This window comes from Podarcis muralis, chromosome 10 (genome assembly GCF_964188315.1).
Source record: "Podarcis muralis chromosome 10, rPodMur119.hap1.1, whole genome shotgun sequence".
NCBI lineage: Eukaryota > Metazoa > Chordata > Lepidosauria > Squamata > Lacertidae > Podarcis > Podarcis muralis.
In genome coordinates, this window is record NC_135664.1 from 41,593,409 (window position 1) to 41,617,402 (window position 23,994).

The 23,994-nt window shown below is 41.1% G+C and overlaps 1 protein-coding gene and 1 non-coding gene across 2 annotated transcripts; one reads left to right on the forward strand and one right to left on the reverse strand.

The window, feature by feature from the left end:
- Window positions 1-1,875: 1,875 nt before the first annotated feature.
- LTA4H (leukotriene A4 hydrolase) lies at window positions 1,876-18,538 on the reverse strand. Its single transcript, XM_028747636.2, has 19 exons — window positions 18,386-18,538; window positions 16,575-16,705; window positions 15,921-16,041; window positions 14,477-14,545; window positions 10,642-10,746; window positions 10,438-10,490; window positions 9,542-9,614; window positions 8,678-8,818; window positions 8,451-8,474; window positions 7,468-7,538; window positions 7,239-7,350; window positions 6,616-6,760; window positions 6,424-6,527; window positions 5,706-5,776; window positions 4,966-5,020; window positions 4,144-4,239; window positions 3,208-3,290; window positions 2,486-2,590; window positions 1,876-2,326 (listed from the first exon to the last, which is right to left on the reverse strand). Exons 1-19 carry the CDS (start codon window positions 18,536-18,538, stop codon window positions 2,182-2,184), a joined length of 1,857 nt encoding a protein of 618 aa, XP_028603469.2. The 3' UTR covers window positions 1,876-2,181.
- A 293-nt stretch (window positions 18,539-18,831) lies between these two features.
- TRNAD-GUC (transfer RNA aspartic acid (anticodon GUC)) lies at window positions 18,832-18,903 on the forward strand. Its single transcript has one exon. It is a non-coding gene; the product is annotated as a tRNA-Asp (tRNA).
- Window positions 18,904-23,994: the final 5,091 nt, after the last annotated feature.

Sequence of the window (23,994 nt, forward strand, 5' to 3'; positions counted from 1 at the left end):
GGCAAGGCGAAAAATCTCAAAAATCAAGACAAAAAATGTCAGCACTGGAGCTGGGTTCTGCATGTGCACCAGAAATAAGTCCGTGAGCACGAGAATGTCATTATTCACCATCAAAGTCAGAGCTGGTGGGTGTCTTCTTACATGCTATGTACATTACTAGTTTGAAAGTGGAAGAGACTGCATGCCAGCTCTCCACTTTTCATCACAAAGGGACAAATGTAATAGCCTCAAGGACTCCAGTCTTCTCTCTGCTGTTCCATCCCCAACTACTTATGTCCCCAGTAGTAGATGCTACCTTTGGAGACATCTCATGATTCTCAGCCTTTGGCACCACTTATAGCAGCCAGCATGTTTAGCAAACCATACATGCCACTGCACACTGTTATCAAGAAGATGGGACAAGCTGCAGAGATGTGATCTACAATTTATTACTTCTATGAGCTACTGCAATCCCAGCTACAAAATCAGCACTAGTCAACCATGGCAATTTAACAACCTTTAGACTTCAGCAACCTGAACAAGAGTCGTTTGTAGTTGGGCTAACTGTATTAATCATTAATTCAGATGTGTCTTTTGGGCACTGTATTATGTAAGTATACGTTGTTGCTCTCACTGAACTGCTCTTAACTTAGGCAATTTCTGACTAAGTTTTTATATCTGATTAAGTTGCTTTCGTGCCTGTTGGTACTTTTATTATTCTGCAGTGCATGGGGGGGGGGGATAGTGTTTATGCTGCCATAAAGGATACCACCGACTTACAACTAGGTGATACATGTAAAGGACCTTGAACATTTATGTAGCACTTTCAGGTCTTAAATGTTATTGCTATTTCATACTTGTTTGTTGTTAGCCACTCAGGGTTCTGTAGACAAGGTAATTTAAGTAACAAATATGGCAGAATTCAGATAATATGAATTTCCAAAACAGTGGGAAAGTGATGTTGCCATTATTTAAAAAAATAAAACTTCAATTAAGAACGTTCAGGGTGGCTTACATACAATAAAATAGATTTAAGTACCTCCATGGAAAGAACATGACAAGTGAGATCAAATGGAGTTCAGAAACTTAACTGCTTTATCATCCAGTGTTAAGGTCTCAGAGGGGTGGAGAATGGGCTGCCTTGAGACTAGATCAGGCCTGCAGAACCTTCTGATTCAGGCCATGGTCCCTTTCACAACAGAGCATGGTGGAAAGCAACTGTGTTGCATACTCAGGCCTTTAGCATCTGCATGTGTCTGCCTGGTTCTTCGTCTCTTTTTCCTTATGGCAACTGGATTGCTGCAGGCTAGCAGCTTGCTGGATGGTGAGTGCTTGGTGGGGGATGGAGACAAAAGGGAATGGAAGGGAATGGAATGGAAGGGTATGCATGAGAGTATATATATGGAGGGGGAAGAGAGCATGTGCATGTTTGTGTTTCACACCCAACACCAGTTCTGGTCCCACCCACCACTGGGAATGCAAAGGCTAGACAGTAGCTTTTTGCATGTCAGTACTCTGTATACTAGGATGTGGGTGGCGCTGTGGGTTAAACCACAGAGCCTAGGACTTGCCAATCAGAAGGTTGGCGGTTCGAATCCCCACGACGGGGTGAGCTCCTGTTGCTCAGTCCCTGCTCCTGCCAACCTAGCAGTTCGAAAGCACGTCAAAGTGCAAGTAGAAGGTAAACGGCGTTTCCGTGTGCTGCTCTGGTTCGCCAGAAGCGGCTTCGTCATGCTGGCCACATGACCCGGAAGCTGTACGCTGGCTCCCTCGGCCAATAAAGCGAGATGAGCACTGCAACCCCAGCGTCAGCTACGACTGGACTTAATGGTCAGGGGTCCCTTTTCCTTTACTCTGTATACTGGAGGCAATTAAATATATGGAAAGACGATCCAATTTATCATAAAAGATTTATTGCTTCAAATAAAGCAGTACATGTAGCAAAACTATGAATGCTACTTGTGGTGAAGTGCCCAATGCAGTGTCAAAATATATCTTATTTTTTCCCGGTTTTGCAGAATTTTAAATGAGGCACAAGATTGAGATGCCAGCATGAATAATCAGGGGTGGGGGCAGGGGGGCGCTTATTGATTCAGCATCAGAACAGAAAGCCAGTTCAGTAATCAAACATGCAAGTTACAATGATTTTTTTTCATGGAGGGAGTGGGGAGAATAAAGTCGTTTTCTTATTGGAGTTTATCCTTAGGCCTGCAAAGGTTGGGCTGTTTGTCCGTCGAGTCCCAGGTCTTTGGTTACCAACATCGCAGTCACTGGATGCATGGAAGCCTTGTGCTGATGGAAAGCGCTGACAGCTTGAGCACGGGATTTGTCAAATTTATAGAGGTCCCTGAAATAGATTCCACAAAATAATTTTTAAACGACTTTTAAAAAAATCAAGACAAGTACCATTTATCTTTGAAGAACCACTTTGTACATATTTAACATGTAAGATGCAGAGAACTTCCTATATTGAACCACTGCCTGCCTGCTTAGGTAATTGTCTTACTTAAACAAAGGACGAGTGAATTTCATTCTGCCTTGTTCTGTAGCCATCTTCAGGGCCAAAGGAATGGCATCTTCCCAGTTGGCTTGAATGCAGAGGCGCAGCCATCTGAAAAGCAGAATTAGCCTTTAGTCAGCTAAATCAAGTTTAACAACAAGCAGCCTCCAAAGAGTTGGGACTAGGATCTGGGATACTGCAGGACAGTCACTGTCACAGTCTAATCTACCTCACAGGGATTCTGTGAAGACCAAACCATTTATACCACCCTTTGCTCTTTGGAGGAAATGTGAGATGTAAGTAATAATCTTTAAATTTATATATATTTAAAATGCTTGCATATTTTATTCTGCATCTAAGATTGCTTATTCAATGAATTTGGATCTCATTGGCAAGATGTTAGGGCCCCACAAACCACATGCTTGCATGTATCTCTAAATAAACAGGTAAATTTAGAACTTTGCAACCAGCTGTTCCTGGTTGGACAGTATTCAAAACTACTTTCAGGGATCTATCACGGACAAACAGGATTATTTGTTTTCACAGTTGTTCTACAACCTCAGGTATGAATGGGCACACACATCACTGCTCAGTTCTATGTACTTGTGCTTTCATTTATATTTTATAGATAACACGCAATTCGACTGCAGATTTAATACAAGTTACTACAATATAGTATCAATCCATTACATTTATAAAATTTCAGAATATTCCTACATTTTACAAACCTGAATCTAATTTCAGAGTTGTTCACAGCATTGAAGTCATAAACTTCCTGCATTCGCCTTACATGGCTCACTGGAAGAGGATTCTAAAAATATGAAACAAGGGGTACAAAGAAAAGCAACATCAAGTCAATGACTCTTCACTTCTAAATAATTGTGCCAGCTCTAGAGTTCACCCCTGAAGCAAGAAGCCATTGTGCCCGCACAATAGGACCACATGTTTCTGAAATGACACACAGACCAAAGTTGTAAGCAACAAAATGGCACTCATTCTGCAGTCTGCTGCCAAAGTGCATGCATACTGTTCAGGGTGGTCAGAACAGTAGGACAAGATACCAACATCCCACAGTGGTTCTACAATTCTATATAAGCACAGCAATAAGTTGGCAGTACAGTGGTACCTCGGAAGTCAAATGGAATCCGTTCTGGAAGTCCTTTCAACTTCCAGAACGTTCAGAAACCAAGGCATGGCTTCCAATTGGCTGCAGGAAGCTCCTGCAGCCAAGCGGAAGCCGCGTCAGACGTTTGGGTTCCAAAGAACATTTGCAAACCAGAACACTCACTTCCGGGTTTGCAGCGTTCGGGAGCCAAAACATTTGACTTGCAAGGCGTTCATGAACCAAGGTACGACTAAGACTTAGTCTCTTATCTACTAAGATGACAAGATCTAACAGTCATTGGAAGAGAGAAATGAACATGCTATGACTAATAACTGGACGCCTTCATCTGCCCCAGCTGCAACAAAACACGCCTCTCCTGCATCTGTCTCTATAGCCACAACAGGAACTGAAACCTTCCAACAGCACTCCTCCATTGGCTCTCGAGACAAACGGATGCCAACCTCCCCTAAATTTCACTCTACAAACTTGGAAACGCAACAAGATGGTGCCACAAACGTTTATCCTGAAAGGTAAAAAAAACCCTTTTGCCTATATTTACCTCCAGCAGCAGTAGTGCAAGAAACTCAATACGCTGGTGTGAAGACAACTCTTTTATATCAGCTGAGCTGAAGGAGCCAAGATCGTTTTCCGTGGCCTATAAGAGAAGCAGAATTAGGAGGAAATTGGAGAAGCAGGCCTTTAAGAAATTACAGGGGGATATTGTCTTTGATTCTAAACACCAGCAGTTAAGATTTGAATTTAATTTGTTTAGGAAACCTCATTTGGATACATAAAAGTCAAAAGAATAACTCAAGGGCTCTGGATTCTTTTCTCTTGGGAGGAATGCTATCTGCATGGAATCCTTATGAATTACAGTGACCTTTCAGCTAATGTGTCAGTAGATACCCAGATGGGCACAAGTGGATCAAATCAGCCCAACCCACCTCTATCTATGCCCCGATCCATAAATCATGAATAAAGTACTGTATTATGACTAACTTGTTCTTAAAACAGCACCAGACTAGAGAGGCAGGCTGAGACAGCAGCCACGACCCTGAAGGAAGATTCAGAAAATGCCTTACCTTTTGAGCAATAGCCCCTTCTCTTTATCTGATCTGCCCAGCCTCCAACACCCTATCTCCCCCTATACCACATTTACTGCCTCTAATGTAAGAGAAGTTTGCAAGCTCATGTCAAAAAAATATGAAGTCTGAAGTTAAATAAAAAATTTAATAAAACCTGAAGTTTGCCTCAATTATAAATTGACTTTACTAAATTCTACATTGCATTGAATCCCCAGTTATGCATGTTGAAAGACAATGCAAAATACAACACTTACAAGTAATTCACTCAACATATGTTTAACACGACATTAACTCACTTTGACCCATCTTTGACTCAAGGCAACACAAGCATTTGACAGTGTTGAATCGTACCTGGTGAAGACATAAAAATGAGTATGTCTTGTTTAGAAAATGTTTGTATCTTGAACATACCCAGAACACATACATTTGTATCTAGAGCACATATCCAAATTCTATCTTGCCAGCTGCTACAATATAGTTTATGAGCAGCTCTCTTTTATACTCCTCACTGATCACATCTGGCTTTGAAGAAATAGAATAGACTATATTACTGTTACAACCAACAGTAGAAAATGGAAAATGAAGTCTAAAGGGACATTTTATAGAGCAGACACATTTAGAAATTGGCATAACCAAAATTGTGCAGGTGTTTGAGGAATATTTTTTATTATTGAAAGAGACATGCTTATGTTGCATTTAGATCATTGGTTATAGTCATACTTAAAACATTTCTTACCCCAGTCCAAAAGGATCAAATCAAGTTAAGTGTGTGTGTGTGTGTGTATAAAATTGACTATAAATAAAAAATTTAAAAATAGGAAAAGTGGTTATATTAAGGATCTAATATAATCAAGGATATATTTTTATTAAATATATAATTGAATATTAAATTCTAATAAATTCAGTTATATAAATAGCTCTAATTATATATTTAATAATTTAAATTATATTATAATTAAATAAACATGATTATTATTATACAGAGGTGCTCTTTCAAAACAAATAGAAATGTTACAGAAAAAGATTATGTGCTTACGTTGGTTTTACTGGAGGCATGCCAGGAGTGTTCATCCATGCATTCCAGTCAACTTTGTTAAGAAGGTCAACCTAAAATGAACAGACCAACAAATTACCCAAAATCTTGGAAGTGTTTTATTTCTTTGAAACTCATATTGATTCCAATATTTTTGAAGATTTGTTTTTAACTGTTCATTGATCATTTTAATGGGAATCACATATACAATGAAATGATTTGACTAACTTGAATTAGGAAATCTGAGGTTTCTTCTACTCCTTTCATGCTTAATTCCATATAACAGTGTAATGTGTGGTTCTACCAGCATTTTGCCACACTGATGACACAGCAAAGATGGCATAATTGAGAAGGCGTTGTGAAACTGAAAGCTACAGACTTCAGAAGACTAAGCCCTCAAAAAATCATTCAGCAAAGTGGACTTTTGGGGAGGCGGGGAGAATGACTCATTGTCAGATTAAACTTTTCAATTCACACTGTTGTTGCATGATAAACACAAGTAAGCAGGCAGCGAATCAGGAGAGGTACACATATCTCTGCAATATGGGAACTTCTAGGAGACAGGGGTACCTGCAGTACAAGTTTTTTCTAGGCGGAAGTTTACTTTCCTATGACACTATAACTCTTGCTGACATTTGTTGCATAGCCAAAGGGATCGGAGGCTGGCTGCTCTTGATGGGGTTACACTCCAGCATCTTGAATTGGAAGATTAGCACCTAACCTTGTCCTTGAAGTAGGAGTACAGGAAATTCTTCCAGTCTTCCGTGTCTATGCTCTTGTATGCAAACTGCTGGATGTATGCCCTCAAGAAGCCAATGAAGACATCTGGGAACATATAAGATGCATTAACCAGAAATAAAGTGCTGCAACAGGAAAAAAAGCCACACATATTTAAAAGCAAATTAACCAATACCTGGCCCTCCAAGAAGCTGTTCTAGATAAAGTAGTAAAGCAGAGCCTTTCTCATACGGAACAGAAGAATATGCAACATCAGGATCTACTTCTTTCAGATTAGGGATCAGGTGAGTCACAGGGTTTGTGCTTCCGAGGGTGTTTATCTAGAAAGAGACACATATTGCTGGAAACTGATGTGCTTGTAAGTTGTAACAGAACTCTACCTGCCAGCAACCAGATTGCTGAACTTCGTCCCAAAAGAAGCCTGGTTGCTCCTCTTGTGTGTTTTCGGAGGATAACAAAGTATTTGTATCCTAATTCATCTCCTGCACTGGAATGTATTTTAAAACTTACCCATGGATGATTTTATGCCATGCTTATACTGCTGCTTTGTTATTTAATTGATATACTGTTTATTTCCCTCCAATTTTTACTGAAGTTGTGCGTTTTAATCTGGAAGCTGCCTTAGAAGCCAAAAGGCAGGATAGAACTTTCCTAAAGATAATTACCGCAATATGGAGCAGAAATTAATTCTATCTGCAATACCAGATAAAAGCAATAAATTTGCTCTTAATTTTACATGAGCCCAGTGTTTCTGAAGTTATGTATAAGTTACTCTTCAAATCAACCAGAAGCACTCACCGTGTTCTGCAATTCTCTCCAGCCTCCCTGAGCTTGGAAATGCCTGAACTGCTCACCGAAGAGCCGGCCACCGATCCTACGTTCCAAGTAAACTGTGTGTCCTTCGTTTAGCCTGAAACACCAAGCGCACAAGTCATTATTTCTGTGAATTAGAGAAATCTTTTAATGAGTTAAACACACACCAAAAGAAAAGCCAAGTATGTCTTAAAAGCACATGGATTTCACCTACCAAAAATGCTCCCAAGTCTTGTTTGTTACCAAATTGCCAGTCCAGCTATGAGAAATTTCATGGGCGATAACCTGAAATGTATAGAAGTGGCATAAGCACATAGCGGTCTCTTTTGTCACAAACACACATATCCGTAACAGAAAGGAGGGTGCCACTTAGGTGCCAAAGATGCCCTAAACTGTCCCCATGCAGACATGGCAATAACCATGCAGCAGTTGCTTCTATTTTCATAGAGGCACTTGGGTTAGCCTCCACTGAAATTAATCAATTTCCAAAATGAAAATACTGTTGAATTTGTTACACATTTTAGTGGCATCTAACCTAAAATTGTTAAATTTGTTTGGTTTCAGCTTTATTATGGTTTCAATAGAGAAGCCTTTTTATTTTAAAAAAAATGGGGGAGCACCAGCAACTCCATGACGCTAAATACATTTTTTGGGCTTTCTCACACACAGAAGAGGGTCCCAAAACTTACAACATAAAAATAAAACCACACTTGTTCCAAGAAAGGCAGGTTTAATGTACAATATCCCAGTGAGGCTCCACAGATCTGGTTTCCAGATCACCAGCAACCTCCACTCCAGCGGCTACTACCACTGCTGTTATTGTTGTCTTTTTAATTCACCATGATTTGTTGTCTTTTTTAACTCACGTAATGTTTTGAGAACAGTTGGTCTAAGTGTTAACTGAGCAGACTGTTTGTATTGTGCAGAACTCTATAAAGTTGCAACATTTTCAGTTTCTTAATATTGAAGTTTAAACACTTACAAGACAAGTAAACAGTGAGAAATAGTAGGTGATCTCCAATGTTAGTCAAATTTTAAATAAATTTCATTCATTTCAGTGGGTCTACGTCTATTCCAAGTATGATTACTGCTTAGAAAACATACATAGCACCTAATGTTTCAGGCACCTTGTTTAGATTTCAGGGGAAAAGAGCACCTTCAGTATAAATACTTGAGTACAGCTGGACTTATACTTACATTGGATAATGATCTGTCACCAGCCTGCAGCAAACAGAGATCAAAAAGTTACCTCTCTAATCCATGACAGATGAAAGCTTAATATAGTATCATTTCCCAATTCAGGCTAAGTTAAGGTCACTTAGCAAAATGAAAGCCACCATGCAAGTCCCAAACTCTAAATGGCTTTAATGTGATGTCCTAAGGAAAGCTATCTAATATAACCCATAAGAGGGAGACACACTTACCAGTAATGTGGGAGTCACAAAAGTGAGGCAGGGGTTCTCCATACCACCATATGGAAATGATGGTGGCAACACTAGCAAGTCGTACTGACCCCATACATAAGGACCTGCTAGGTCTTCTGCAATTTTCAGCATGGCTTCTGTCTGGAAAAAAAGAGGTCAGTAAACTGAGATAGGTTCTAATATATATATGCAAGTAATGCCCAATTAGTGAGATAAGATACATCACAGGCAGGATGGTAGTTGACCTGTTCGTACAGAATGAATTTTACTCAGACAATAGAAACCAAGTCCCTCCTGACTTGAAATTCAGGAAATCTGTAAAGTCATTATTAGTGGGGAAATAATACAAGTGGCTTAATATTTTAAGAAGTGGGAAAGAACTTACAAACTTGTCACAAATATGGCATTTTGAATTAATACAAACACAACTGTGATAGAGATAGGATACAATCACTTTCAAGTCATCTTATATGCAGGTGACAGTTGTGGAGTGATCCTCTGAGACCATCTTGAAGCTGAGGAATGCAGTCAGCTTAGTCAATTAGCTTTTAATGTTCAAACTTGCTATATGTTTGCTTTACATAGGGTCTTGGGAGAACACTCAAGTTCGCTTTTCTTATGCAAAATGTACAGCCATCTAAGGAATAATTAAGTACAGGTAATGGCCATTTCGCACAGGGGCTCTATTCCCAGCACCCACAAATGTCAGCTAAGCCCTGCCCATTCTGCCTTCTTCCAGGTCCAAAAGGACCTGTGCATTGGCAACTACGTGTAAATTAGATATACCTAAAATGGTCACCGCCTCTACCAGCTATTCATCTTTGCACAATATACCAAAGTCATATAATCATAATTTTCACTAACCTCTGAAAATTCATGTGCCGATTTGTCCACAAGCTCCTTTTCAGCCCACACCAAAGTTCTGGGGCCAATCTCTCTGAAGAACAAAATTCAGTCAGAAAAACCAGAAATACCATCTTGGATTTCCTTTCTGCTTATTTCTTAGTGAAAATTTCAATGCAGCCGTTTGCAGACATTTTAGTAGCTGGGGCAAGCGAGTGGCTGTATAAAGCATTATTGAAAGGGAATAGCTGATGCGAACATTTCCTTTAATTGGCGCAGACATAAGTCCATATCCTGGCCAGAGTTTGTGCATTAGGAGAAGGTGACAGGGCTTCACCAAACCCTTCTTCAACACTTTACCTTTTGCAAGCAAGTTCTCCCTGCCAGCCTTTGTCATACTTAGTCATGATATTCACACTCCTCTTTATTTAACTATTCTGTAGCCCAACAATTGGAGTGACCTGGAAGGACTGATGCAAAGATGCATTGCCCAAACAATGTGCATGTACCAGTCATGCACCTGCAACTTCTACTTCTTCCAGGAGCTCAACTATATTCTTCAGTGAGGAAGCAACAAAAGAAATACTGTCTAATTCTAGAAATCGCTTCCAAAACAGCCCGTTCTTACTGTATACAAAGTGATTAGAAAGGTAGAAAGTTGTCTTGCCTGTCCCAAGCTAGATTGAACTATAATATTCTGTTAGCAGCCAGTGTAGAACAACAGATGAAGTGTGCTTTCAGATTCCTGTTCAGATATGAATCCTACTGAATCATTTTTACCGTCCTCCAAAGTGACATTGTGGTAATATTGATAAATAGGCTGCAGCCCACTCTCGAGCCCTTGAGAGAGGGCAGGCTCAAGCAATTGCTACACTTTACAAATCGAGGAATTTCTACAGTTATTGAGTAATACTCACCTGCTTTCCAAAGCACCAACAACTAAAGCAATCAGATAGCAGGGTATTGGAACCTAACCCCAAAGGAGAGAAAAATAATAGAAACAATAACAGTGCTACATGTCACATATTTTGCACCTACAAGGCTGAAGCCAAAGTTATCCAATTGCTCCATGCAATGATGCATATCTACATTATGTGGGCTGAAAGTGCATAATGGCTTACATTTTGTATGAAGCGGTATATCTTCCTTGTGCTTTCTTCTGGGTCAGGCAAGTCTCCATCTCTCTTGGCACTCATAAGTGCCACCAGCTCATTCGGAACAGATATCTAGTGAAGTACAAAAATACATTTGTTTTTAATTTAATATGTTAACTATTGCACACCTTGCAGGCAATGATACCCTAGAATAACAATTCTGTAGCAGTGCAGCTCAGAAATAATTCACTTCTCGCCTCACCTGAAAGCTCCCCTTATTTTCTGCCGTGCTCACACCTGGGTTTTTCAGATTGTTAAGTGACACATTCCCCGGTGTCATGACAAACATCAAGTTACTTGATCACAAGTAACACATGCCAATGTGCAATTTTGATCTTTTGGTTCCCTGTAACATACTGATCTCTTGGAGAGAATGAGCACTGACTCTTCCTGCAAAAAGACACCCATAAGATGTACACTTTGAGCAGTGCTGTGTGGACAGTAAAACACTTTCTGGCAGGTAAGAACTGTTGCAGGTCCTCTGCCCCAAATTAGACTGGAAGTGTGACAGAGGATAAAAGGTTAAAACTGCCTCCCATGGTCCTGGCCTGCTTTCCCCCCATCAACTCTTTAAAAAAAAAAAAAAAAGCTGTGCAAGGGCTTAACAGCCCATAAGACAGAGGCCTGGGAACCTGCACCCAACATTGAGCAACCAACCACCAACATATCTGTCTCCAGATTTCTGACAAAAGCAACCTCCTATATGTTTTGCAATGCATAAAAAAAGATACTCTCAAGGAGAACATGTGGATTTGATGTTAAAATGTTGAGTCAGCTATGTTAATGCCACAGCAGTTTCCACATTCTGGAGTTCTAAGTGCTGAAACTGCATTCTCACAACCTCCCTCTTCAGCCATTTAAGTGCTTATCATGACAAATCTGGCACAAATGATGCAAAACTTGTCACTCTGCCATCTGGTTATGGGTAATAAAGTGTCTGGGGCTGGTAAGCAAGAGATTCTGACTTCCAATAAGCTTAACTTTATATCCATCTGTTTCTTACGGCATTCTTTATAGGCAAGGGTAAATTATACCCTTGAATGTTTTAAGTGTGTTCTAAGGTGCAATTTACACAAACAGCAACACCGCAGCAACTTGAAAAGTTGCTGGGTTGAGGCTGCAGCATAGACAGTTTGCATGAGACTAGGTTGTAAAATGTTCTTTGCTTTATTTATTGGTAACATTTATCGCCCATCTTCTTCCACTACAGAATTCAAAGTGGTGCACATGGAATTTTTCAGTGATTTCCCAGCAGGCACTGGTCATGCCCAGGCCTCCTTGGGTTCAGCAGTGTGGCTGCAACATGTACCCTCAAGATCCTGCCTACGCTATTCTTCTTTCCTAACCTCCCCTCTTTTTCTTGGTAACAGTTTTTATTCATTATCAGCGTTAAACTTTTTAACATGACTGCAGCATTGATATATCCATCTACCTTTGTTTACACTAGAGCATATGACATGCAACAATTACATAAAATTAAAATAAACATTTCTGAATATAGTAAGAAAGTTGTATCAAAGTGTATCTACCAAAATTATTGCAATAACTGCAGATATGAAATGATACATAGTAACATGAATTGGTATTTTGTATCAATAATAATTAACATTTATAGGAATTTAAAGGAAGTGGGAACGAAGGAAGAAGGGCATTTTTAAAAAAAAATGTACTTCATGCATGCATCCTTAATCCTTTTATCCAAACTATGATATTTGCATGGATCTTGGAAATACATGCCTACTTTTCCCAGATTTTTCTTAAGGCCAGATTGGGGAGATGCCATGTGGTCCAGTCTATACATGACTTGTCACCTGCCAGATCCTCTTTGTTTTCAGGTTTAGGAAAGCAATGAGTTCAAGGCTCCCCACGGCTCCTGCTGCTGAGGTGCAGGCTTTGGCAACTAATTTACATGAAACCTGTCTGTGGCCATTCTCTACTGATACATAATTATCCCACGGGTCCCTCCAGAAACCCTTGTCCAGGTCCCAGATCAGTCTGAGATGTTGAAGGTGCAGCCAAGTGACTGCTGTCAGTGTGCCCATTCTTTTAGGGAAGAAGCTGTGGCTCAGTGAAAGAGAACATGCTTTACAATTTCAAGTCCAGTCCTTGAAATCTCCAGGCAGGACTGGGAGAGTCACTTGTCTGAATGCTAGGAGAACTACCCCCAAGCCACACCCTCCTGAGCATCACCCCTGACCAGACTTTCGCTGCAACCTCCTTGACTGTTTTTGCCTTGTTGGAATGTGTCTTCAAGCTCTGATAAAGCTTTCATGGATGGAGGATAGAGAGGGATGTAAAAGTATAAAGGAACTAGCTTACTGTGCAAAGGTAACATTCACAATGTTGTTCTGCCCACTTTTGCCAATCACTAGCATGTGGCCAACGGAAGGTTGTCCACATAGGAATGTGGCTATGGGCTGAAACTGGTTCCCCACCCCTGATGCAAGCGATACTAAGCTAGATGGACCCAAATTCTGAGACTGTATGAAGCAGCTTCATATGTTCCTAATTATCTGATGCAAATTTGCCATGCAAGTCTGATGATAAGCAAATAGATCAAACTCTGCCCAGCTTACTGAATGGCTCAATTGTTCAAAGGACTTATGTCATGGAGCATAAGTACAATTTCAGAAGAAAGTTTTCAAAGCCAGAGAGCTTGGCTTCCTTGGGCTGGGAAAACAAACATCTTCAAGCCTCCTTTATTTAGCAACATTTTCTTTAAGGATTTCCCTGAAGATAGAAATTGGTTTTACTGTAAGCTTATAGTGGGAAAAACAACTTCTCAGCCAATTTACTTTAGCCGATTTGTTAAGATTCCTGTGTTATGAATCCTAAGCAGTTTCTGCCAAGTACTAGAACAAACAGACAGCTTGACATGTGCTTGTTGGATTCAAACAGTCACTTTTATATACAAACATTTCTTCCACACTCACCCAAACCTAGGAGAGAGAAGCAGTCAAAGGGAAAAAATCCACTTGAAAGAAAAAAATTGAAGCTAAAAAGAGAAGCCACCATGGACAAAAGGCAGGAAAAGGGACGCACAAGACCAGCTGCTTCCAGAAGTCAATTTTCCTGCCTTTGGACACTAGATGGCAGGGTTTCTCACCTGCTGGGCCATCCTCCATGGAACAAGGTATTTTATTTCTAACATTGCAAATTCAATCTGTCAAAACCTATCCCATGGCGCCCTCTTACAATGAAGGCTAACCAACTGGTTTTCTGCATATTCAAGAGTGGCTCCAGATCAAATAACTATCCTGGCTTCATAAGCCATGATTTATAGAAATGGACAAGTTTGATTAAGCAAGAATCTTACTGTTTGGTCTGTACAGGCACACCATCTATGTGGGGCCATGGCGGCCAAGCCTCCCCAAGTTCTACAGCGGCCCTGCGCACACACACCATTGGGCGTCCACACGCCTTGCGACATGCGCAAGTGACATCAGCACCTGGGCCTGTACTAACACCTAGTTCTCCAAACCCCATCTATTTGTTGAAAGACAGTGACACCTTCCAGATAGAGCATGATAAGACAACCAGCTGGAATCTTATAAAGTAGGAGACACTTAAATTTGTGCACCAAAGCTTTACGAACAAAATAACACAATCAGGTACCGGCAAAGAATGCAAGAGTTTTTCGCTATACATTTTCAGGTTTTTTTGTCTGCATGTTCACTTAAGTTGCATAGTTTGGTGGCAGGGTTTTAATGAATACCAATGCACTAATTGAGATTATGCAAGACTGCTAAATAAGAGAGCCAAGTTTGCACCTCAGGGGTACAGAGCTTTCAGGTTCACCTACTTCTGCATAGTATGTTAGCTTCACTGAAGGAGTGTCCTGGCAGGGAAGAACAGCTCTGCAGTGTATGGCCTAAAAAACAAAGTGACACAGATTACAGGTTGCTATTCTTACAGGCAAATGTAGTAATGCACAAGGAACACTTTTTAAATATTACATTTAAGTTTTGCACTACACTGCTACCATTAAAAGCATAATACCCCCAAGTAACCACATCTAGGCACAATTTAATTAGGCTCATGTGCCTGCTTCAAATTCATATATACATTTCACATTCCCTAATGCAGTCCACCAATCAAATGCCCCTAAGTTTAGAAGGCAATTTGAAGTTTGAAAGGCAAGTGGACCAGTAAGATCACAAGCACATGTACTATTTGAGATTGCCTCACCACATTATAAACATTGCTTCAAAAAATGTCATAACAGAGCACCCTCCAGAACTTTATACAACATACATGCTTCCAAGTAATCATAAAAAGGCAGTAACCAGTGATATGGGTTTTCTGGAAAAAACTGAACAGGAAATTTCCTAGACTTTTCCCCAAAAAAGTGTTTTATCCAAAAATTCAGCAACTATCAAGCATTCCCCTCCCTACCATATCTGTTCCTGTGTAATTCTATGAGCATCTCTGAATTTACCTGGTAGCACACCCTACATCTGCTTCATCCTGCACCTAATGGATCGATCTAAAGCAAGCTCCTTACAGGAATGGTTCTACTAAGTTATTTTCATACCCCAGTACAAGGACTTTAGGAAATGGGTAAAGTTTTCTCCCTTTACTGCTCATCTCCAGAAGACCACAGGGAAAGTCTAGACAGCACCTCCATTATCAATTGACTTTGGTGGAAATTAAATGGTTTAATGTTCTAAGTATCAAAACGATTTCGTTTTGCAAATCTTGTTCAACACTATTATCAGCTTATTTCTGACCTTTGGTAAAGAATAACAACCCTATTAACAGTTGCACTTAGTATTATAGTTCATACAAATGTGTTGAACCATAAATGTCTGACATTTAGAAGATAGTACACAAGATTTGCAAGACACAATGACCCTGTTCTCTTAGCCACCAGGTCATAAAACTTCTAAAAGAATGTGCAATTTCTTGAGATATGCAAGAACCAGATCAGTTCCTCAGCTCCAATATAACTGAGGCCTTTTATGCCTTTGCACCCAGCCAATGTACCCACTATGCAATGGGGAGTTATCACACAATGGGATCCCGAGAGCCTTTACAGACTGCTACTCACTCCCCCAACACACTGTAAGATTGTATGATATATACCGGTACTTTAAGAGAGTCTGTGGCAGACAGTCTTGGCTCAAGTGATTTCAGTTGACAGGCACCGTTTGGCCAAGTGGAAGCAGTGCAGGATACACAAAACTATAAATAACATGTGGGAAAAGGTTGCCCATAGCAGAGAAGGAAAACAATGGTTTGCTCACCTGACACTGACTGAAGAGAAATGGGTGCCTTTTCCCCGATGTCTGCTCTGGCGTGAACCATTGGAGAGCTGAAGACCTTGGAGACGTTTCAAAAGTGATCTCTACAACCACATCTTGACCCCTGTGAATATTGGAATAGTGTGCATTTTTGAGAACAGGTCAGATGTGATACCTCCATCATCTTTGGAAAGTTCTAATTTTTAAATTTGTAACTGCAAATTTAGGGATAAAATTAGGCAGCCGTTTTCTTAAAATTTTAACAGCCAAGCAATTTAATTATGTTAATGAAGAGTATGTAGTGGGCAAATAATCTTTCATTCAAACAACTACAAAGTTGTTCGTGCTTGAGCAACAGTAGCCCCAACTCACAAATACATTGACTGGTATATATTAGAATTTCAGGACAATGAGTCATAACTACCTCAAGGAACAAGTCTTATCTGATTTTATAGCAAGAAAAAAACCTATACGGGCCCAAAGTAAGTATTTTGCTAGACACTTAAGCAAATTTCTGCAAGTCTGGCATCATGTCATATGCTACAATATTACACAAGCACAACTGCTAGTTTAGCATGACATGGCCTCTTAATCTAGCACATTTTAAAATAAGATCATCAAGGGACCAGAAAAGGGGGATAAACTGAACACACATACTTTCCCAACTCAAAAGGTAGTGTGATTTCCAGCGGTGCTCCTTTGAAGCTATGACGTTCCCCAAGAACAAATTGTGCATCTTGCTTATTGACAACCACTTTGTGTATTGTTAGATCCTTTGTGTCCAAAACCTGTAAGTGAGTTCATGAGCTATTATTGACAAACACACTAATATATATTGGAAATTGAATCAATATACTCAATATTTTAAATGGCCAAATGGCAAGTATAAATTCTATCTGTTCATAAATTCCCAAAGAAATAGAGAAGCAGACATTTACAAAGGCTCAAAAATGTAGCCCAGCCTTTCCTTGCATTTTATTAACAGGCTTTTCCTCATAGTCATGCAAAAGGATTATGTTGCCAAGACAAAGGGGAATGAGCAGCACTTGATTGCATTGCCCAGCTCCATTTTCAGAACAGTCGGTGCTATCAATCTCTAGGTGCTATATGAATGCAAGACAAGCATCTTGCAAAGCTTTATCTGCACAGCACAAACAATTACCGTATATGCTTCAGAGCTACACAACTGCAGCTATGTTGTGGCCAGTTTTCTACATCTGTTTTTAAGATGTAGGAAAACACAGTATCTAGAGTTAGCTGTATTTCACTTAAAATGTTCTGTTCATTCCACAACCTTAAGTCTCTGTACCTTCAAGTACTTACAAATAACAGAAACTGGCATTGTTCCAAAGTACTAAACAGCTGACGAAAGAAAGACACGTAGGATTTTTTTTGGCCGGGTGTAACCCATTTCTGTGGCCAGGAGAGTCAACTTGAAGAAACTATTATGAATCATACATTTATTTAAACAACAGCAGCACCAAGTAAAGTATATCAGTCCCTGAAGTGCATTAAGTATTTTTTGGATATTGTGTAATCATTAGGGACAATATCCCAGAAACTGACAGACTGGTATGCAAGTCTTGATTCCCTTTACCGAGAAACTTGACTTGGACCTTTGTTTACAATTTAGAACATCCAGCGATCTCTCCAACTTCAAATCAACCGAAAGACTTTAGCAATCGCCGCCAGTTCTTTATCAAGGATTCGGCCACTTAAGTTTAGAGAGAGAGAGAGAGAGAGAGAAGCCCTTGAGGAACTTGCTTTTGCAAGCACCTACCATACCAGCGTGACAAAGTACAACTTTCAAGGAAACAAAATGCAAATGCTGCAGCCACGAGAGAAAGTCGCCAGCCTCAGAGCATCTGCTTAAGACAAACCAACTTAAAACAGAAGCCCAAGCCAACTTTGCGCACAATCCCTACGCCCGTTTCCTCCAATGCTGTGATTCCCAATGCGGGGCACATGCCCCACAGGGGGACAATTTGATTTTTAAGGGGGGCAATTTGGAAGCTTGTTTAGACCAAGTTAGTGGCCTTTTTTAGGCTTACTCCACAGGAATAGGAGTTCAATTTTTGAATAATAAATTATATGTCACCGGGGGGGGGGGGGATCAGGATTTTAGATATACTTAGGAGGGGCATGACCAAAAAAATGTTGGGAACCACTGCTCCAAAGGAAGCTCCGCTGGGTTCCTCCAAGATAAACGCGCCCACAGGTAGGAGGAGGAGGGAGAAAGAGATTATCTTGGGACGAAGGAGGCGTCAAAGGAGAAGGTGTCACCTAGTAACTTTCCAGCCGGTGCGGCAGGTGCGGCTTCCCAGGGGTCCCTTCCGGTTTCCCTCCGTCGCCCTCCGCCCCACAGAGGGGCCTGCGCTCCTGCCGGCCCCACGACGGAGGGCGGCCGGTCCTCCCCTCTCCCTCCAGACCTAGAGCCCCGCGCCCCGCCCGTCTAGGGAAGAAGTTACCAGTCGGCGCAGGCTGTCCCTCTCCGCCCTCACGGTGAGGGCCGCGGTCCCCCTCAGCGAGCGGCTGGCGAAGTCCACGCGGCAGCGCAGGTGCAGGTGGTGGGTGCGGCAGCAGCCGGGCGACGCGAAGGAGCTGGGGTCCGCCTCGGCCATGGCTGCGCTCTCGCCTTCACGCCAGCCGGCCCACGGCGCTTAAGAGCCGGCCTGCCGGCCACAGGCCCCGCCTCGTGAGGCGGGGTCAAAGGAAAGGGATTCTGGGAAAGACAGTTCTTTAGATGGGGAGAGCCTAAGGAAAATACGGAGGGCGGACTACTACTCCCACAATCCACTACGGGAAAGCCTCGTTCAATGGCTTCTGTTTGGATGGGTCGGTTATCCTATGGCACGCCGCGAATTCTCCGGAGGAAGAATTTAAATTGACAGAGGAAGAGGGTTGATCAAGTGGTTCCTCGTTAGTATAGTGGTGAGTATCCCCGCCTGTCACGCGGGAGACCGGGGTTCGATTCCCCGACGGGGAGGTGCTATGTTTTTTCCCCTTCCTTTCCTGTCTATACTGTATATATAATACAGTACAGTATACAGCAACTATTTCGAACATGTACAATTCACCTACTGGTTTATTAATACTTGTCTCTGCTTGTAGAGTAAGTGCCCACGGCTTTGCACTCGCAATGCTTACAGCAATGGCTAATGATATTAAGCTGAAAAGCAGCCTTTTAATAGAAGTTCATTATTCATACCTCAAGGGATTACAGGAAACCTAGGGTGGCATCATTAAATGAATTCATATTTTAGATTGAGATTTAGTGCTAGCGCATTTTACTTGATTAAATAAGTGCCATCCTGTTTCATCAGGGATGGAGGAATTTTGCAAGACTGCTGTGTTTTCAAAATTTATAATTATGACCGGTGATGAAAATTAATTGTGGATTATTAATTATGAATAGTGTTCACAATCGTGGCAAATGGATAGTTGATTCCAACTGTCCACTTGGACTGTGTGGCTCACCTGTTGGAGTGGCTTGGGATGGAACTTGAATGTAGAGAGGAACTCTTCTTCCGTTAATAATAATAATAATAATAATAATAATTCATAATTTTATTATTTATACCCCACCCATCTGGCTGGGTTTCACCAGCCACTCTGTGCAGCTTACAACATATCTAAAAGCATCAACCCTTATAATTTTTCCTAAAACCATTGATTGTTAGCACATACAGAGATTGCATGTGCCCAGCTCATAGATAACCACATGGATCTTTGGATCAGGTCTGCTTGTTTTAAAAAATTGTATTCATTTGTTTCTTAAGGAAAGGTTCTACACTTGATCTTAGCCACAAATTACAAATATAAACAACAACAACAACAAAAGACAAACTAGTCTATTCTTTTATCTGTATAGGTACATCTGTGCGCAGGTCTGAAAATCCATGTTATACTGGAGTCCTCAGCACAGAAGAAAACTCGAGGCAGCCAGATTGAGATGTAGGGCACTGAAAATTGATATGTGGTGCTTTTGGCTTCCTTGTGTAAGAAATAAAATGATGCCACACACACACAAAATTCTGGTAAAGAGTTAAGTCTGGTGTTTTTTTTTACTTTGAGTAATTTTTGTATCATTTTGTAACATTTCCCCAGTAGGGCAGTAATATAAAGTTTATCATACAACCTGTCAATAGAATGCTCTCTCTGTCATGTGTTCATTTCATTGGTTATTTATGCCTCTCTGAAGTGAAGTCACTGTGGGGAAGGAGGGCCTGGATATGGGCATCTGATTCTCTTCCTGGGTGTTGGGTACTGAGAAACTTGTACAGTGGTACCTCGGGTTACATACGCTTCAGGTTACAGACGCTTCAGGTTACACACTCTGGTAACCCAGACATAGTGCTTCAGGTTAAGAACTTTGCTTCAGGATAAGAACAGAAATTGTGCTCCGGCGGCACAGCGGCAGCAGGAGGCCCCATTAGTTAAAGTGGTGCTTCAGGTTAAGAACAGCTTCAGGTTAAGAACGGACCTCCGGAATGAATTAAGTACTTAACCCGAGGTACCACTGTAAATGGAAGCCTCTTCTCTCTTAAGGCCCTTTTATCAGTTCAAATATATGCTAGTTTAGGAAAATTAAGAAACTGTGTTTCTCTCTCTCTCTCTCTCTCTCTCTCACACACACACACACAGACACACACAGACACACACAGACACACACACACACACACACACACACACACCTGGTTATAGAAATTAATGGTCTTACTTGTGTTAGATTCATATGAAAAGCATTATATTCATTGCCAGTTGCTTACTTAATCTTGCTTTCTGCATGAGTTGATTATTCATCTACAATGCTGAAATTTCTGTGCTAAGACCATGCATTGCAAAACCATTAGTTTTAGTTCCTCAGAACTAATTTCCTGACTTCAGAATTATGGATAACTTCCTTTTTCTTGTGGTACATCCCTTTGTATTTAGCTTGCTTGCTACACTGCATTAAGATATATACTGATCTTTAAGCATGTGGCATCACAAGTTCAAGCAGACTTGCATATTTATAGTACGGACAGTTTCTAATCACTTATTTTAACATTTGCATCCCGTTCTCATTGCAAAGAGTATTTTGGGGCTGACTACTTGCTAGTGCAATGGGGTGTTGTGCAAGCATAAAGAGGCGCTGTAGTAAGTTCCATCCGATCATATCATTGCCCCATGGTGTGATGGACGGCACTGCTGTCCGTTGCCTCTGAAAGCTTACACAAGAGCAAACCAGTTAGGACGTGTTCTGAAGCTTCACAGGGATCGGATGTTCAAGATTGCTCCACATAATCTGTGGCTACCTCATTCCTCCATGCTGAAGTGTAAGGGGCAGCCCCACGCAGTGCTAAGCATGCATCAATATTTCTGCATGCAAGCTGGAACTACTATTGCATCAGAGCATCACTCTTTTAGCTGCTGCACATTTCATCTTATTTTTCCTTTAGGCAATGCTGCAGTCACTTCAGCGTACCACCATATGAACATGGTTGCTGTTGTTTAGTCGTTTAGTTGTGTCCGACTCTTCGTGACCCCATGGACCAGAGCACGCCAGGCACTTCTGTCTTCCACTGCCTCCCGCAGTTTGGTCAGACTCATGCTGGTAGCTTCGAGAACACTGTCCAACCATCTCGTCCTCTGTCGTCCCCTTCTCCTTGTGCCCTCCATCTTTCCCAACATCAGGGTCTTTTCCGGGGAGTCTTCTCTTCTCATGAGGTGGCCAAAGTACTGGAGCCTCAGCTTCACGATCTGTCCTTCCAGTGAGCACTCAGGGCTGATTTCCTTAAGAATGGATGTGTTTGATCTTCTTGCAGTCCATGGGACTCTCAAGAGTCTCCTCCAGCACCATAATTCAAAAGCATCAATTCTTCGGTGATCAGCCTTCTTTATGGTCCAGCTCTCACTTCCATACATCACTACTGGGAAAACCATAGCTTTAACTATATGGACCTTTGTTGGCAAGGTGATGTCTCTGCTTTTTAGGATGCTGTCTAGGTTTGTCATTGCTTTTCTCCCAAGAAGCAGCCGTCTTTTAATTTCGTGACTGCTGTCACCATCTGCAGTGTTCATGGAGCCCAAGAAAGTAAAATCTCTCACTGCCTCCATTTCTTTCCCTTCTATTTGCCAGGAGGTGATGGGCCCAGTGGCCATGATCTTCGTTTTTTTGATGTTGAGCTTCAGACCATATTTTGCGCTCTCCTCTTTCACCCTCATTAAAAGGTTATTTAATTCCTCCTCACTTTCTGCCATCAAGGTTGTGTCATCTGCATATCTGGGGTTGTTGATATTTCTTCTGGCAATCTTAATTCCGGCTTGGGATTCATCCAGCCCAGCCTTTCGCATGATGAATTCTGCATATAAGTTAAATAAGCAGGGAGACAATATACAGCCTTGTCGTACGCCTTTCCCAATTTTGAACCAATCAATTGTTCCATATCCAGTTCTAACTGTAGCTTCTTGTCCCACATAGAGATTTCTCAGGAGACAGATGAGGTGATCAGGCACTCCCATTTCTTTAAGAACTTGCCATAGTTTGCTGTGGTCGACCATTTTTGTGACCCTGAAGTTTAAGCTTCACAGCCAGCAATGAGGTCTGTTAGCTTCTTTAGTGGGGTTGTTCATAACCATCTTTACAACAGCTGTGCTACTGATTCTCAAACTTTGGGATTGTTGAAATATACACAACAAAACACTCATAAATTTGCGTTGTGCAACCCATTTAAAAAAAAGTAATATGGACTAAAGTTGCTTCTGGGGCCCCTCTGGGATAACAAATTCTCCTGTGGCACAATGGGTCAGTGTCTGTGGCTGTTAGCCAGAAGGTTGGTGGTTCAAGCACACCCAGGGATGGCTGTGAGCAGAATTCCTGCACTGCAGAGGGTTGGACTAGATGACCCTTGGGTCCCTTCTAACTCTACAGTTCTAAGATTCTGTATTGGCTTTGAACTCTTCCATTACAAAGTATATTGTGAGCTGTTAGGAGTCCACCTAGTGGGGAAAAGCAGGACATAAGCTTTGAAAAGAAATTCAAAAGCTAATGTAATTTCACTACTTTCTCAATGCCTGGAAGTCACAGTTAGTAGACAATACTGTACCGAGCAAAAGAGTTCAATAGTCTTATCAGCCCAAAGCAGTTTCCTGTGTCCTAACTCTTTCAGTTACTGACTGGTTCAAAGAAATTTGATACACACACCCCAATGTGACAAGACCTCTACCGGGGAGAGAGAGAGAGAGAGAGAGGACACATTGATAACACTTGTGGTTGCAGCCTCCACCAAATATAATATATTATTTGCATTTAATAAGAACCATGTATTTCAAGTTGGAAGCTGGTGAAATAAAGGAGGTATGTACATACGTTTGGTTTATTCCCCAACCATTGGCTGCACACTTTATTCATTCCATCTTTTTTCCTCCCCCAAAACAAAAGCTACCAGCAAAAATAGGTTTGTTATTTACTTAACCATCTGCTGTTTATATGCAAGCCCAGTCAAAATAGGAGAATAAGAAAAACCTGAATGTCACCATAGAGGTCTTATTTAAAAACCAGCAAACCAGGGCAGGCACCTTTATTTCCTGTCTCTCCTGCCACTGTTAAATGCAATTATAACTACAAGGTGGCTTTCAGACACCAGCTAAAGAATGACATGACAATAAAATAAAGCCAAATTAAAACAAGGAACTCAAAAAGTACTTAATTTGGAGACAGCTTGCAATGGAGAAGCAGGAGTGCAAGTTAAACACCTCACACTCTAGGTACAAAGCTGGACTTGCTAGAGGGAGCAGTACAAGTTTATATATATATATATATTTAGAAGAGTTTAATAAAAGTTGAAGTCCAAAATGTCTTGCATGAGTCTTTTGCAACCACAGGTATTACCTTCACAAGTATTATTTGCAATTTATTATTTGCAGAGGAAACTGAATAGATTCAGAATAACTGTTACACCTGCTTCCAGTCCTGGTTTGTTTGAGGGGCTACAGCAACTATCTCAGATTCAGTTCAACTTATGAAGAAGTCATTTTCACCCCGGTCTGCATTCCATAAATTGGCTGCCAACCACTAGGGTGTACCATTGTCAAT

Excerpts from the sequence above, each read along its gene's own strand:
- LTA4H (XM_028747636.2), bottom strand. The coding sequence starts at position 18,538 with ATGGCCGAGGCGGACCCCAGCTCCTTCGCGTCGCCCGGCTGCTGCCGC. Across the intron at positions 6,528-6,615 it reads ACAGCTTCTTGGAGGGCCAG|ATGTCTTCATTGGCTTCTTG; the intron begins GTATTGGTTAAT and ends ATATGTTCCCAG. Across the intron at positions 3,291-4,143 it reads TTGCACTACTGCTGCTGGAG|AATCCTCTTCCAGTGAGCCA; the intron begins GTAAATATAGGC and ends TCATATTTTTAG.